This window comes from Oryctolagus cuniculus, chromosome 11, assembly GCF_964237555.1.
Source record: "Oryctolagus cuniculus chromosome 11, mOryCun1.1, whole genome shotgun sequence".
Lineage (NCBI taxonomy): Eukaryota > Metazoa > Chordata > Mammalia > Lagomorpha > Leporidae > Oryctolagus > Oryctolagus cuniculus.
In genome coordinates this window covers 112,915,448-112,931,828 of record NC_091442.1, presented here as the reverse complement: position 1 = coordinate 112,931,828, position 16,381 = coordinate 112,915,448, and the positions used below count along the sequence as shown (strand labels likewise).

At 64.3% G+C, this 16,381-nt stretch overlaps 1 protein-coding gene across 2 annotated transcripts in view; it reads right to left on the bottom strand.

Moving 5' to 3' along the window:
- Positions 1 to 989: 989 nt before the first annotated feature.
- TOM1 (target of myb1 membrane trafficking protein) overlaps positions 990 to 16,381 on the bottom strand; it is a 34,494-nt gene continuing 19,102 nt past the window's right edge. The window contains exons 7-16 of one of the 2 annotated variants that reach the window (XM_017342114.3): positions 15,782 to 15,898; positions 13,646 to 13,779; positions 12,241 to 12,274; positions 11,815 to 11,908; positions 11,190 to 11,310; positions 6,380 to 6,455; positions 4,143 to 4,196; positions 2,872 to 2,931; positions 1,871 to 1,910; positions 990 to 1,788 (exon numbers count right to left, since the gene is read on the bottom strand). In XM_017342114.3, coding sequence (XP_017197603.3) covers positions 1,634 to 1,788; positions 1,871 to 1,910; positions 2,872 to 2,931; positions 4,143 to 4,196; positions 6,380 to 6,455; positions 11,190 to 11,310; positions 11,815 to 11,908; positions 12,241 to 12,274; positions 13,646 to 13,779; positions 15,782 to 15,898 — 885 coding nt within the window. In that variant the 3' untranslated portion in view covers positions 990 to 1,633. The remainder of the gene's footprint in view (positions 1,789 to 1,870; positions 1,911 to 2,871; positions 2,932 to 4,142; positions 4,197 to 6,379; positions 6,456 to 11,189; positions 11,311 to 11,814; positions 11,909 to 12,240; positions 12,275 to 13,645; positions 13,780 to 15,781; positions 15,899 to 16,381) is intronic. The other variant, XM_017342115.3, reaches the window with a different exon arrangement.

The window sequence follows — 16,381 nt, the reverse complement described above, 5'->3', positions numbered from 1 at the left end:
GATACCGCATGCAGGAGGCAATAAACAACAGTTTTAGCTGTCAGCAGTGCCCAGCCTGGCGCCACCTATGGAAAGTTCCCTGGGCTTCCTGCTGCCAGTGGGGAGGAGGCCTCAGCTCTGGGCCCTGTGGGATCCCGATCCCATCCCGCAGGGGCTGCCCAGCTGTGTGGGGCGTGGCCCGGGCAGGGGAGGCAGAGGCGAGGAACGAGGAGCGGGTGGGGCCCACTCTCCTGTACCCAGCGTTAGACTGGCACGTCTCCCCTGCCAGCTCCGGAGCGTGGCCTTGGCCGTGAGCTGTCCTGAAAGCAGCACTGCCCACTGCTCTCCTGCAGGGGAGGGAACAGCCTAGGGTCCCCTGGTGCTGCCGCTCCCCACCCCCTCCCCTGTTCTCCTCGCCCACGGAGGGCGGGGCCAGCTACATACCTAACTCACTACGATGGAGCCAGGGCAGCCCACCGATCCCACCCCTCCCAGGAGCCCAGGCCCTGAGCACCCCCGTCCAGACCTCTCCTCCCCGGGTCACCTTGCAGGGAAGCCCTGGCAGCCCCACCCCTCCCACCACTGAAGGCGGGACCCAGAGGCTGTGAGCAGTGACTTCTGGGGAGCCTGGGGTGCTGACACTGCGGGACCCGGGGCTCTGGAGCTGCCGGGGAGCAGGGCGAGGGCCGACGCCTGCCCCTGCCCCTGCCCCTGCCCCGGGGTGCGGCGCCTTGCGCTGTGCCACGGCATCCGACCTGGGCATCTGAAACGTGGGGCAACGCGCCCGCCCCTCTTCTGAAGACAACAGAGACCTGACTTCCCAGGGCCGCTGCGCAGCTGGGCACCTGCGCCCCAGCTGGGGTGGCCGGGCACCTCCCCTCCCTGTGGGCCACGTGCCACGGCTGCAGGGCGGCAGACACTCAACTCAGTGCCACCACCCCGGGCACATCCGCAGATGCCGGCCTCTCAGTGGGCTCCTGCCCCGCCCCCACTGGACCAGGCTACTGGCAGGTGGTTGTCTACCTTTAATCGGGGGTACAAAAGGCACCTCTCCCAGCACGAGAGGCGCCACCAACAGGAGGACGGAGGAAGGCCAAGGGCCGGGCCAGGCCGGGAGAGGCAGTGGGGGTGGGGTGGGGCCACAGAGCCCAGGCAGCCCCCAGGCCTCACCTTGCAGCCTGGGCTGTTGGGGACTTGCCCCACCCTGAGCCTCTGAGCTTCGTACCTGGATAGAGCAGCACAGCGAGGGGTCACCACATCGGCCCCCCACAGCTCGCTAAAGCCTGGGGGCCCCACGGAGGGGCCAGGGACTCGAGGCTGTGGCAGCCTTAACTGGCAGTGTGGGCTCTCAAGGGCTCAGTGGGGACGGGCCCAGGGCAGAGTCCCACGGTGCCAACACGCAGCCAGTCTGTCTGTCCTGGGGTCTCCCAGTTCTCAGCGAAGGCAGCAGGGCCCAGCGGGGTAGGGGAGGAGGCAGAGCCGGCCAGGATCCCACTGCAGAGCTGACCAGATCCACGCCGCTGCCTCCCCGGGCGCCAGGCAGCACGGCGCAGCCGCAGCCGGGCCGGCCCCGTCTCAGGGACCCCAAGCAGCTGGACACCAAAGGAGGGAGCAAGGCCCGCCGGGGCCGGGCACAGGGTGCCAGACCCCACGCTCATAAGGCAAACAGCATGTCGTCATCCTTTTCCTGCGTCTTCTTCCGGGGGGCCGCGCCAGCAGGGGCACCCCGGGGCCCCTCGCCTGCGGGGCTGGGGAGGCTGGGCAGCCGGTCGGCCGCTTTGGCCCGTTCTTCCAGGAACTTGTCAAACTCTAGAGGAAGGAGAGGGAGGGGTGGGCTTGGAGGCCAGGCTGGGGGAGAGGGCGGGGGCGGGGGTGGGCTGGGCGCTTCTACCTTCACTGGTGACGCCCTTGGGATCTTCCGCGTCGTTCCCCTGGGAAGCAGGAGGAGAGGAGGCAGAGGTTAGTGGCCTGGCCCCCGCGACGGGGCGGAGCTGACAGCTCAGGCTCCCCTGAGCCACTTTGCTGGTGTCCCGCTCTGGCTCTGTCCCCGGCCCGCACAGCACCCGGCCCTCAACCCCCGAGCTGCAGGGCTTGGGTGCCGTCTGCCTTCTCAGAGCCGTGGCTTCTTCTGTGGCACCACGGGGACTGGACACAGAGCTGGAGGCTTCCACCCGGACTGGGACAGGGCAAGAGTGCGGGGCCGCGGCCCAGAGGGCCTGGTGTTGCGTTCTGGCTCCGTTTCCAACCCAGCTCCCTGCTAATGTGCACTTTGGGAAGCAGCAGGTGACGGCTCAAGTGCCTGGGTCCCTGCCACCCCTGTGGGAGACCCACATGGAGTTCACGGCTCCTGGCTTTGGCCTGGCCTGGCTCAGGCTATGTGGGCATTTGGGGAATAAGATCGGTCTCTCTGCTTTTCAAATAAAGTGAAAATAAATAAACAATTTTTAAGTGAGCTAATATACCCAGAGGCCAAGCACAGGGCGCAGTGCCCAGTGTGTCCTGGGGGGGGGGGTGTCCATTAATTTCCTTCCCGGGCGGTCTGACACCTGGGGACTTCCTGCCGTAGCTGGGAGCTGGGAAGGGGCTGGGTCGTGGCTTTGGCCAGCAAGTGCTGGGTGCTGGGTGCTCGGTGCCGGGGGGTGCTGGGTGCATGGAGGAGCTGAGCCTGACGCTGCCTCTTCTGCTCCCTGGGGTTGGAGAATGCTGGTGCCCAGGGCCCCACGTCCTGGCACCGCCTCTCCCGCTCTGGGCACGTCCCTTTAGAGAAGGGTGACCACTGCCCCAGGCGGTCTGTGACATGTGACATGGGGTGGGCAGCCTCCTGCCCCGAGACCCCCACTGGCCACTATGGCTCCTCCCTGGGCCCTGCGGGCGGGCAAGGGCCCCACTCACCACGTCGGTAGACAGCCACTGCTCGATGTCCTCCATGAGGCAGGCCTGGGCGACGGGAACCTGCAGGGAAGGGGTGACGGGGGAGGACAGTGTGGCAGGCGACACGGCCCCGCCGGCCAGTGTCCCCTTGCTGGATGGCCCTTGCCAGTCACCAGCCCTGCCCCAAGCCGCCACCTCGCCCTGCTCTGGGGCAGGGGCCCAAGGTTGCCCCTCCCCACGAGGACAGTGGAGCCCCAGTTCCAGCACACGGTGGTGCAGGCGGGGTTCCGGCTGTGCAAAGGCCCAGGATGGGGCCACCCCAGGCGCAGGTGCCCGGGAACAACAGCCCAGGGGCACGAGAGCCGCCTTCTCCAGCCACCAGAGCTGGGCCGGGCCATGGCCACGGCCACGGCCACGGCCCAGGCCACTGCCACCAGCTTCCGTGTCCTGGCACCTGCGCAGAGCCGGGGTTTGCAGCAGAAGGGAGTGGAGAAGAGCCCCAAGGCAGACAGGAAGTGAGGCCTGGCCAGGCTGGTGGAGTCTGAGGGGCAGCCCAAGCATCGGGACGTTTCGCTGAGGGCCACGAAGACCTGGGCTCGACCAGGAGGCACCCACTCCGGGGCTGGGCCAGGGCCTTCTCGCCCCGCTTCTGCGGTGCCAGACCCCAGATGGAGGTCATGGGCAGGGCTCAGGGTGGGAGAGTCCCGTCTGGCCCCGCCCCTTGGCGCACCATGACTCCCGGCACGGGCTTCACCTCCTTGCACTAGCTCCCCTCTCCCCCGGAGGAGACCACGGGTCCCTACCATGGAGAGGGGGACAACAGGAGGACAGATGCAGGGCTGGGCACAGCACAGAGGAGGGCTGCAGAGACCTCAGTGCCAGGAGGGCAAGCGAGAGTCCTTCTCCCACCAAGCCGCTCTGGTCGCCAAGTTCCGTCACCCAGCCCCCGAGGACCCCGCCGGCAGCACCGCGCCCAGAGCACAGGCAGGCGCCAACCCTTCAGCAGCACCGCGCCTGCGCCCTCTCCCAGTCCCCTGCAGAAGGGCCACCTTGGCCCTGCCCGAGGGCGGTGGGACACGCACACTGCAGGGCTTCGGAAGCCAGCATGCAGGAGCGGGACCAGGCCAGTGCGGGGTGACCCGCCTGGCGATGGCCTGAGCCGTGGGGCCCGGCAGGCCCTCCTCGGCCCCACGCCCTCAGACAGCACCACCGAGGCCCTGCTTCTGCGCCGAGGCCGGAGCCCTGCCAGCAGCAGTCCAGCTTCCTGGGGGCCGGGCCTGGCTCCTGCTCACCATGCCTTGTCTCACCATCCAGTCACGGAAGCTCTTCTCACCGCTGCCTCCCTCCTGGGGGACAGAGCCAGGCTGACCGAGCAGGAGGGGCAGGCCTGGGCCCGGCAGGCCGGCAGCCTCCTCCCGCAGGCTCTGAGGCCTGTGTGTGTGCAGGGCTGTACCGGATGGCGGATGGGACAGCAGGTGCAAAGGGACAGGGGAATCGGCAGAGGGGGCCTCACTGTGGGATGAATCTCATAGCTCTGGGCCGCCAGGGCCTTGCATGGGTCAAGGCAAAGCTGAGAGCAACTTACACAAGACTTCTCAGGCCTTCCCACAAACACCCAGAGGGCAGGCTGGGGGCTCCCGAAGGCTTCCGACGGGCACCCAGGTTCTGACCCCACCCCTCCCACATGCTGGGCCCCAAAGCGGATCGGAGGTGGAGGGAGACTGAGTCCTGGCTTCCGGGGTGGAGGCCTTACTACCAGCCTGACAGAAGCACCTGGAGGCAGGCACCTGTCTGCTCTCGCGGTTCTAAGAAGTCAGACCCTGGGCGGGCGGAAGTTGCCTCAACGTCCGGTAGGAGTGAGTGACCATTCGCTCATCAGTTCCTGCTTTTGCACAAGTGAGCTGTGCGTGTCTGCGTGTGTGTGCACCTGTCTGTGCGTGTCTGTGTGTGTGCACCTGTCTGTGCGTGTCTGTGTGTGTGTGCACCTGTCTGTGCGTGTGCAGGCACACGTGTCCTTCCGTGGGAGCCAGGAGCCCGGGGTGCCCCGGCTCTGCTCTCTGGGCTGTGGGGTCAGCCTCAGCCGCCATGACGGAGGTGCTTACTGCAGGCTCCCCAGAGCCCGGAATCTTCTGGGTCCTTGGGGGCTGGAAGCTGGGGAAAGGCAGGTGAGGAGGGCACCCTGAGCTCCACTCCGCTCCACTCCGCCCCACTCCGTGGTGCTCGTCAGGGAGCCTGCTGTCCGTGCTGTCAGCACCGGCCTCAGAGCCAGGCGGATGAGTGCCTACGAGAGCCCAAGCCAGGCCTCTCCCAAGCCTAGGCGTCGGGATCCAAGGCCAGCAGCGCCGGGGAGACCCAGTGCTGTGTGGCTTTCCCGTGTCGGGCCCGGGGCACGGTCCCTCTCTCTGGAGCTCGGCTTCCTCCTTTGTAAGGGGCACCCCGACATGCCCTGGGGGGTCTGTGTGATGTGTCAGGGGACAGGGGACCTAACGTGTGTCTAAGGCATGGTGCGTGGGCTCCATGTGCCTGGTGGCAGCCATGCGGCTCCCGGGAGGGCCCACGGCGTCTGTGCCTTGCTCTGCTCTCACTCGGGGACGACCCTGAGGAGCTGGGAGATGAGTGGCGGAGAGGGAGCGCCCCCTACCCTGCGGCGGCCTGGATGCCCCGGCAGCCTTGCACCGCACCGTCTGTCCCGGACCCTTTACAATGCGGTCAAGTCCGCGTCCCGCCCGTGCACAAGGCTGTCCAGGGACATCCATCTCTCCGGCAGGAAGTCCGCTGCGCTCCCAGCTGCTGGGGGTTCCCTACCAAGCCCCTGGGCTCCACCTCCCACCGCCCAGCGCTGCCCTGGGCTGCCACAGCACCCTGCTCTGCTGCCTGCTTCCTGCCCTCCCTGCCCCCAACCTCACTGCCTGCTGTCTCCAGCCACCTCCCCGTCTGCTCACTGGCTGGGACGGAACTCCTCACACTGCCCAGAGGCACCCAGACCCACACCCACACCCAAGGCACCCACGTCGCACTTGGAGTTCTTGCCAAGGCTGGGGGAGGGGAAGCCTCCGAGTGGGCTCAGTGTGGGGCCTGCCACCTGCGGTTCCCTGCTGCCCACGCTCCCTTCGAGATAAAAGATCCCTTAAATACATCCTCACATGCATTCTGGCATCAGTGATGCAAGGCACCGTCGTAAGCCTCCGTCTCCGTATACTGAAAATGTGGAGGCCCAGAACATGATCGATTTGCCTGAGGCCACACAGCTGTCAGAGCGGAGCTGGGATGTGGAGCCAAAGCCTTGGTCTCCAGCCACCTGATGCAGACTCGGGTCTGAATCCTTGCTGTGTGCTCTTGGGCAAACGTCTTAACCTCTCTGTTTCCTTCGCTGGAAGCTGGGAACAACCCACTGGCACCAAGGCCCCCTCTGAGGCTATACACGGAAAAGGCCACGGGTGTTCAGAGCCTGTGTGGCACGCAGCGGTGGGTGAGCCTTCCCTCGCCTGCCTGTGGAAGGTGCCGAGTGGCAGGGGGAACCTGTGCTTACCGCTGCCGTGCTCTGCTGCCGGGCGTCCAGGGCTCCCGCCAGGCCATCCGCTGCTTGGGGGGCTTCATATTTTACCCTGAAACACAGAGGCGGCCACGGTGATCAGACAGTGCTGCACTTGGACCAGGCCTGGCAGCAGCTGGTGGGACAGGGCGGGTAGGGGTGGGACAAGCTGGGCTCAGACTCCGAATGGGCTCGGGTCGTGTCTGGGCGGGGTGCTCAGCCCCCTGGAAGGGACAGGTTGGGGCCCCTGCTCTCCAGCCCTGAGAATGAAGAAAACGTCTCAGCTGCTACCTCTCGGGATTAGGCTCAGACACGTGACCCGCGTGACAGGCACCTGCAATATCTGGCGAGTTCGGGACCAAGACCAAGCTCACCCCGGCTCTGGCCTGATCTGCCCAGACGCAGGGGACTGGGACACAGCTCACAGACCCCGGCTCCGGGAGGGTTACCTGCAGCCCGCTTCTCGAGCAGTTCCCAGCTCTATAATTTCATAAACTGTGCTTCTAGATGGATTCCACCCTGCTGCTGCAAAGCAGTGTGCAAGCTGGGTGGGGCCGCCTCGCCCCGGCTCGTGGCAAGATGAGTGACGTGACCCCGCCCCCGCCTAGGCCCTGGCCATCTTTCCTCCAGTGGAGGGTGACTTGCTGATGGTTCTTCTAGGTGTCCCCTGGGGTGCGCAGTCTGCCAGGCGTGCTGGGCAGGCGAGGGGCTGGGTGGGGAGCAGCAGGTGCCGGCAGGCAGCCGAGGGAAGGGGGGCAAGGGGACAGCCCTGACAGTGGGAAGGGTCCTGCTGTCTGCTCCCAGCAGCTGGCAGAGGAAGGCCAGGTCTCGGCACCAGGTCAGTCCGGCCTTGTGGGGAAGCCGTGAGCGCAGGATCTTGGTCCCAAGGGGCAAGGGTTTCCCTGCCTCTGCTGAACCCCAGGACCTGGGAGACATCACACTTAACCCCTGCAAGGCCAGTGTGCTTGAACGCGACCCCTGGTTCCCAGGCAGCCACTCCCATCCCAGGAGCGCAGTGGTCTGCTCCCTCCACAGGGAGGCAGTCAGGGGGCAGAGGGTGAGCCTTTGCCAGTCCATTCCTGTGGTTCCTGTCAGGCGTGCAGAAGTGGCTGCAGGGAGGCCGCCACGGGGCTGTCCCAGTGTGGACAGGCCAGGCCCCGCGTGAAGGGCAGAGACTGATGGTTCTTCCAGTCGCTCTGCACCTCTGCCGTGCTCTCCTCACCCGCCCCAGCCCCCAGGTCTCTCCATCCGTCCCCGGGGCCCATGGCTGCAGCGGGGCAGGGCCCAGCTTTCTCTCCTGGAGGTGGCCACTCCTCAGAAGGTGCCGGGAGGCTGCTGGGCAGGTGTGTGCGACCCTGTCTAAGGGCCTCCAGGGAGGCAGCGTGCGGTCCCAGGCCCAGCTGGGCAGCGGTGAGGAAGGGCAGGCTCGCCGCTCGGGAGGCCTGGCTGAGGCCCCCACCACGGCGAGGATGGGGCTCATCTGGTGGCCCTGCTGCCCTGGCTGGCAGCTCAGTGGGAGGGCCTGGGCAGAGGCTGGCTGTGGTCAGAGCTGGAGCAGAAACGGGGGCTGAGAGGAACTGGCTTCCTTGTGAGCCTTGGCAGCACAGCTGGCTGCAGGCCGGAGGGATGCTGGGAGTCAGGCCAGCCGAGGGGAGGGCAGGGGTGATCCCTGGCAGACGCGAGAGGGCCAGCCAGTGGCCCAAGCTGGAAGGTCCAGGAGCAGAAGGGTGGCCCGGCCAGCAGGACAAAGGAAGAGGCAGCTGTCGCTAAGGCACTCACCTGCACCTCCTGGACTCGTCCCTAGGGGCAGGCCTGCCAGAGCCCCCGGCCTCAGAACGGTGTGAGGGATGGCGCTTTGTGCCCAGCCAAGCGCAGTTTGGTAACACGAGCCTTTCTACATAATGCTGGCCAGGCTAAAATCCACCTGCCTTGGCTTGGCCAGCCCTGCCTCCCTCTTGGCGGCCTCTCTGCTCTGTCCACCCACGCCTGCGGGGAGCCACGGCCCGTGTCTCCCACCCGCCACATGTGTGGCTTCTGGTGCTGCAGTGGCATCTTTACCAGCCCTGCCTTGCCCAGTCCTGAGTGCCCTCTGCAGAGCTGTGTGCCCTCCTCTGTGTGCTGCCCGGTGCCCAGCACCGCACAGCAGTGGTCCGTGCACACGCCGCATTCCCCAGGAGACTGCAGGCCCTGGGAGACAGGCTCCAGGCGAGTTGGCCCCCTTCCCCAGGCCTGCTCCCCCGAGGAGGGATGGTGAGACAGCAAAGCTCAGCCAGGCTGGCGAGCCAGGCTAGGTCCCGGCGCTCCCCAGGGCGGCTGGTGCTGCTTCCCGCTGGGGTTGTGCACAGGGCGCGCTCCTGGTGGCATGTCCCACCAGGCTCATTAGCTTCCATCCACACAGCGGCCTCTGCGGCGTCCCTAACTCCATGGCCTCCCCGGGCTGCTGCGGGTCCCAGAGCACCTGGGCTTGGAGAACAGACCAAGGGCAGATCGGCTTCCAGCCCAGGCTTGTGACGATCCACAGTATGGCAGAGACACCTCACAGAGCCAGGCCGGCGGCAACTCGCCAGCTTTGACCTGCACTTGTGGATCACAGAGGCCATCAACAGGTGACTTCCCAAAGACACCGAATGACCACGAAGAGCCAAGTGGGCTCAGTGGGGAGGATCCCTAAGCCAGAGCTTTCTTTGGCTGTAAGAACCCTGGCTGCGCACAGCTCAGCCTTGGGGGGCATAAGCAAAGGGCTGTAAAACACGGAGCCTAGGGTGGGTGTTGTGGCACGGTGGGCTAAGCCACAGTTTGGGATGCTGGATTCAAGTTTGGATCCCACGGTTTGGATCCCATGTGGGTGCTGATTTGCATTCTGGCTGCTGCACTTTGGACCTAGCTCCCTGCTAACGCAGCTGGGAAAGTGGCCGAAGATGGCCCAAGTTCTTGGGTCCCTGCCAGCCGTGTGAGAAACCAGGATGGCTCTTGGCTTCAGCTGGGTCCAGAGCTGGCTGTTGAGGTCATCTGGGCAGTGAACCAGCAGATGGAAGATTTGAAGAACTGTCTGTCTCTCCTTTTCTCTTTGTCACTCTTTCAAATCAATCTTTTTAAAAATTTTTTTTTTATTTTTTATTTTTTATTATTTTTTTTTTTGACAGGCAGAGTGGACAGTGAGAGAGAGAGACAGAGAGAAAGGTCTTCCTTTTGCCGTTGGTTCACCCTCCAATGGCCGCCGCGGACAGCGCGCTGCGGCCGGCGCACCGCGCTGATCCGATGGCAGGAGCCAGGATCCAGGTGCTTTTCCTGGTCTCCCATGGGGTGCAGGGCCCAAGCACCTGGGCCATCCTCCACTACACTCCCTGGCCACAGCAGAGGGCTGGCGTGGAAGAGGGGCAACCGGGACAGAATCCGGCGCCCCGACCGGGACTAGAACCCGGTGTGCCGGCGCCGCAAGGCGGAGGATTAGCCTAGTGAGCCGCGGCGCCGGCCTAAAAATTTTTTTTTTTATTTGAAAGGCAGAGTTACAGAAAGGCAGAGGCAGAGAGAGAGGTCTTCCATAACTGGTTCACTCCCAAAGTGGCTGCAATGGCCAGAGCTGGGTCAATCCGAAACCAGGCCAAAGCCAGGAGCCGGGAGCTTCTTCCAGGTCTCCCACGTGGGTGCAGGAGCCCAAGCACTTGGGCCATCTTCTACTGCTTTCCCAGGTCACAGCAGAGAGCTGGATCGGAAGTAGAGAGGCCAGGGCCCATATGGAATGCCAGCACTACAGGAGGTGCTTTACCTTACCTGTTAAGCCACAGCACCAGCCCTTCCAATCAATCTTTAAAAATAAAATTAAAGGGACTGGTGCTGTGGTATAGTAGGTTAAGCCTCTTCCTATGGCACCGGCATCCCATATGGACACAGTGGATGGAGTCCCAGCTACTCCACTTCCGATCCAGCTCTCTGCTATGGCCTGGGAAAGCGGTGGAAGATGGCCCAAGATCTTGTCCCCTGCATCTATGTGGGAGATCCAGAAGAAGCTCCTGGCTCCTGGCTCCTGGCTTCGGATCAGCCCAGCTCCAGCCATTGCAGCCATTTGGGGAGTGAACCAGCGGATGGAAGACCTCTGTCTCTCCCTTTCTCTGTAACTCTGCCTCTCAAATAAATAAATAAATCTCAAAAATATAAAAAATAAAAGCAAAAAACATAAGGCAAACCATTTCCCCAGCAAGCTCAAGTGGAGCCACTCCCTGGGAGGTTGAGGCAAGAGGCCGGACCCTGATGGACACACGGGCCAAGGCCTCGGCCACTGAGCACCTCTGTCCACGGGGAAGGGCAGAGCCTGGCTCTGATGCCGAGTGCTCACTCCCGAGGGGGGCTTCTCAGGAAACTGAGGGTATCACAGGACAACAGAATACCAGGTCTTGGGAGTCGCTGAGGGTTTACCAGGACCCTGTTCTGTGGGCTTGTCTGTGGTGGACAGTGCAGGGGCGGGGGCAGGGTTGGAGGCAGTTAAGAATCACACAGCCCTGGGCTCCCAAGCTGGTGCTATCAACATTAGCTGCCTGACTGCGACAAGTAACCCAGGCTCTGTGTCTCAGTCCCCTTCTGACCAGATTCTCGAAGGTTCTGGCACTGAGTGGGCTCGCCACATGCGGGTCTCCCTTCCCTGCCTATCCCAGGTTCTTGGCCACACTGAACTGACTCAGGGGGCTGCGTGCTTGTCCTCCCCCTAGGAGGACATCCACCATCCACCCAGGCTCAGGGACCCCAGGAGAGGCTCTCCCCTGACCGCGAGCCACCCACTTCTACAGGGGACAGGACGGGACGCGCCACTCACTCTTTCCGTTGGTCAGCCAGCGAGCTGCCCCGGGTCAGTGCAAACATGTCAAACTCGTCCTCCAGCCGGCCCGAGGCCTCCAGAGACTGCAGGCCCGCCCGCACACTGCTGGAGCCCAGGTCTGTGGGGCAGAAAGGCCGCGTGAAGGATCTGTCCGCTGTTCCTGTATCCTCCTGCCAAGCCCGGGCCTGGTGCTGCAGGAGCACACAGGCCAGGAGGCAGGCCAGAGAGGGCACGGAGGGGGCAGGACGTCTGCTGGCCAGGGGCCCAGGCCACCCTCCTCTTCCTCTCCCTCACGCATCTCTAAGGGGGAGACACAGTCACTCCCTCCTGGGCTCTTGTGAGTAGGGAACAGGGACAAGGCCGCCCACTGTCGCTAGAGGGAGGGACTTCTCAAAAGGCATGCTGTTAGTGTGGCAGCCCACTCAAGATGGGGTCCTAAGGACCCCCAGGGCTCAGCACGAGGCCGGCAGGCAGTACCTGAAGCCAACCTGGGCAACAGGGGCGAGTATCGCTTACATCTGTCAGGAGCACGCTAACAGATGTTCCGCTGCAGGTGGGGAGCAGCAGGGCGCCCACAGCCCCACCATCCCACCTCGGCAGGCGCCCTGCACACCGCACTCACTCATTCCCGCCAGCTGCGATGACAGGCTGCTGGTGGCTGCAGGCTCGGGGCCCATGTCGATCAGGTCTGCGGCTGGCTCAGCCTCGCTGGGGGCCTGGGGGAGGGAGGCGCCCCGTCATCCTCCCCCTCTCCCTCCCGCGGGCTTTCTTCCCCACGGCTTAGTCCCCCGTGGCTGTGGCTGGGGGCAGGAGGTTTCCCTCCCCCACTTCCAGCTCAGCTGGGCCCCAGGGAGGTTGGAAAGACCCTTGGCTGTGAGCTGGTGGCGCAGCCTTACTGGCCCACAAGGGGCAGTGGCGCGCCCGTGAGAACAGCCCCTCTGCTTCCTCAGGCAGCCCCAGCCTGCGGAGGATGCCGGGGAGGGAGGCGGGGAGCGCCCTCCTGCTCCTGCTCACCTGCCATCACCCAGGCACGGAAAAGGGCCTTTACCTTGGCAGTCTGGCCTGTTCGGAACCGCTCAAATCTACGAGACAGGAAAGACCCGAGTCAGCGGGACAGACGGAAACGGGTCCCCCAGGACGGCCCCGGCACAGCTCCCCAATTGAGGGTCTCAGCATCAGGGTTGGGGGTCACGGTCAGGGTGATGCAACATCCGGCTCTACTCTGGACAGATCCAGCCGGCGCCCGCTGTTCCCAGGACTTACGCACAGTGTCCCTCTGGTACTTGCAAAGTGTCCCAGTTTAGATTGTTCTACAGCCCTAATCACGGTGAGTGTGACGCCAATGGCAATACAGCAGAACAGAAAATAGGAGTGCTTGGCACACGGTACAGCGGTGTGTGCCCATCTGTGCGTGTGTGTGAGTGAGTGTGAGTGTGTGGCTCCCTGAGTGCTGCACAGAAGACCCTACTGTGTGGAGCCACTTAAGGGCCAGGGGGCTGGGGAGCTGGGCTGAGAATCTGGGTTTGCTCAAGGTGCGGCTCTGTGCATGGGTGTGTCACATCACTTGTGACGTTAGTGTCCCGTCAGCCGCCTCCCAGCTGTGATGAGGAGCAAGTGAAGACAGAGCCCATGGGAAGCACTGCACGGGTGCGGCTGATGGCTGTGGGTGTTGGGGGACCAGCTGCCCCAGACACAGCCACACCCTGGCAGGGCAGGGAGGGGGCCCTTTCCTTCTGCTGAGCCAAGGAGCAGGAGCGGCCGGGCAGGTGAGCCGAGCAGGGGCCCCACACTGGGACTTAGAACCGCGCAGTGGCGTCTGCTGAGGGATGAAGATGCCAGAGACGAGCGGCATCACGCAGCAGACAGCATTGTTTCCTGGACCCTCAGCGGCCTTGGGCGCGCTGTTTACAGGCCCAGCAGCCGAGGGCTCCGGGGAGGCAGCTCTCCCTGTTGGACGTGATGCTTCTGGGAGTGCCCCGGAGGGGCCACCTTCCCTCTCCCAACAGGTGAGCACAACACAGCCCAGCCAGCTGGCGAGGGTCTTGGGGACAGGAAGACACCCGGTGGACAAGTGTTTGGAGGTGACCCACTCACTGATAACGGCTCCCTGGGGACATGGGGCAGGTGTGTCTGCACCCGGGACCACTGAGCGGCCGGGGGCCTGTGCTGCCTGCTTGTGCCGAGGCATCACGGCTCTAACCGCCTCCGACTGGGTTCCGACCACTACCCACTGTGCTCCTCACTGATCCCTGTGGGGCTCTGGCGGCTGGCGGTCACGAAGCAGTCAGGTGACTTTCCTGGGGGCCCACGGCCAGGAGGTGCGGTGCCTGCAAGAACAGCACGGCCGGCCTGGCTGCGGGGCCCCGCTCTAGGCCACCACCTGCTGCTGTCCCAGGGCGGACTCTGCAAAGGAGACCCAGGCTGGGGGTGGGGCGGGGCCGGGGCGGGGCTACCGTTCGTGGCGCAGGAACACGTTGTTGAGGTTGTCGTTGACGATCAGCAGCTCCTCCGTCAGCTGCTCGTTGGAGATCCGGGGGATGAGCTCCAGGACCCGCTGCTGCATGGCCCGGCATGTGCGGTTCAGCTCCTGCGGAGGAGGGAAGTGAGCCGACCACGGCCATGCGCACTTGTGGCAGCCCAGGCTCCAGGCCCCAGGCCTGCCTTGGCGGAGGGAGAGGCTCCCAAGCTGGACTTCGAGGTCCCATTGGCACAGCTTCTGGGGTTTGGCAGGCATGAACTGGAATTTCCCGTCCAAGGGGTCTACACTAAAATCGAATACTCGTTAAACGGCGCTGCTGGCTGTGTACAGACCTCAGGGTTGTGCCCCTGCCCCTGTCTTCGCAAGCTGAAGATGCTGAGACTCCGAGGTGGGCTGGCTGAGCCGTCTGCAGCTTTTCTGCTGCCCTGCGGTGTTTTGGATCCAAAGCACAGAAAACCAACTACTGCCCACAAACCCCAGCTTCAAAGCTGTGCCTTACTACTGTTTCCTTTTTTGATGACATTTGTCCTGTGGGATAATTTTCGACTCAGAGATGGTACAGAGAGTTCCCGTACACCCTTCACCCAGGCTGGCATTTGTCAAAACCATGATGGGGGCATTTGGGCTTGTGGGTGAGGTGCCTGCGTCCTGAGTCGGGTAAGAGGGCCTGCAATGGATTCCTGCCTCCAGCTTCCTGCTATTGCAGACCCTGGGAGGCGGCGGTCATGGCTTAAGTGACTAGGGTCCTGCCACCCACGTGAGAGACACAGACGGAGTTCCTGGCCCCCCGGCACAGTTCTGCTGACCAAGCTGCAGACCGTATCTGCGTGCCACCAGTTCCTCTTCCATGTCCATTTCTGTCCCACGATCCCACACACATTAGTCACCATGTCGCTGATGACTTTAAAAAAAAAAAAAAAGACATTTATCGAGAGCCAGGGGATTCCGATTTTCTGGACTGAGTGTCTTTCCCCTGGTTACCTGTCAGCAGGACTGCTCACTGTGGTTCCTGCAGCTCCGTTACCCAGCATCCTCAGGGAGGCCTGCCTTCTGCACAGGGCGGGGCAGGGCAGGGCCTCCCCTTCCTTCCTCCCTGACCACTTGTGGTTGTTTGCACTTCCTTGCCGGCCCCTTTCAAGTGCAGGACAGCCCTTGGAGCCAGGGCTCCGGGTGGGAATCCCAGCTCTGCCACGTCCCAGCCACAGCACTCCCCAACCTGGTGGGGACTGGCAGTTGTCGCCTGTCAACTCTGCCTTCTCAGTCCCCGAAATCGTGCATCCCTGACGGCCGTGGCCCGGGGCTCGCTGCAATCGCGCCATTCTTCCCTGAAGTCCTCACTCAGCTTTCGGGGACTGCCTCACTGCACCCCACGACCCCCTCCTGTCCCCAGCCTCCCACAATGTCAGGACCCCAGGACCCCAGAGCAAGCCAGCGACACACAGAGACCATCCTGCCCAGGAGATGTGGTGAGCAGGCTCAGCTCTCTGGCCCCTTGTTGGGGGCTCCTGGGCTTTGGGGGTGCCCTGATTTCTCGATGCACTGGTCCCCCCCCCCCGCCGGGTGACCCCTTCTGCTCCAGTAACCACCCTTCCTCCACCTTCCACCCCTACACCTCTGCCATCCCCACAGTGGGGAGGGGGCCCTCGGACCATCGTGTGACACACACAGGAGCAGGAACCAACACTCCCTGCCCGGCTCGGCTGCCCAAAGCCGGCCACGTGTCCATCTCAAAGCCGGCCCTGCCCTGACGCCTGCCGGCCCCGCTTCTGCGAGGTGAGCCCTCCCCTCCCAGCCTTCTCGCAGGACCATCTCCCGGGAGCTCACCCCGCGCCAGGCTCGGGGCCGGGCGTTCCGCATGCAAAGCCTTTCTTCACTCCCACCACGAGGGCTGGCAGCGCAATCTTACAGTTGAGGAAACTGAGGCAAGAGGGGCTGCGTTGTCCAGACCAGAAAGCGGGACAGCCAAGATCTGGATTCCAGGCCCCGGTCTCCCGTCACGACCAAGGGGCTCAGAACTGCCCATGAACATCGCCGTGGGGGCTGGGAAGCCGGCAGCTGGGCCCCGGCGTGCGCGTGCGCGTGCGCGTGCTGGGGAGAGGCCTCCGCTCACCTGCAGCAGCTCCAGGTCTGCGGGCTCTGCCTGGGTGGGCACCAGCTCCGTCAGCATCTCCGACATCACCCTCACGTTCCCGCTCACCATCTCCAGCTCGCTGCGCAGCTTCCCGATCTGGAACGCAGCGCGGGCCGTGCTGAGGGCGGCTGGGTCTGCAGTCCCTGTCGCTCACAGCCACACGGCCTGGCGCCCTCAGCCCAGGGGCTGGCACTCTCTCTGGGCAGCTCTGCCCTCAGAGGTGCGTGGTGGGCTCGGCTCCCCACCCACCTCCAACCCCCTCACAGAGGCACTACCCACCGTTACCATCTCCACACCAGGGAGCCTGGCGCAGGGAACGGCTGTAAGGAAGCAAGTGGAGAGGGGCACGGAGGCCTCCTGGGCCTGACGCGGCTAACGAGGCCCTGCAGGGCGGCTCCTCCCAAGAGGAGCAGGGAGGCCGCGGCCCCGCCCCTCGCTATGACAGCCCTGGCCTGCTCCCTCTGGAGGATGGGGCGGGGTGTGGGGCTGGAGTCTCACCCTCCCTCTCCTCCTGGGAGGCCTGGGAGGCTGTTCTTGTGTCTCAGGCTCATCCCAGGATGGTTCTTAGCCCTGCAGCCC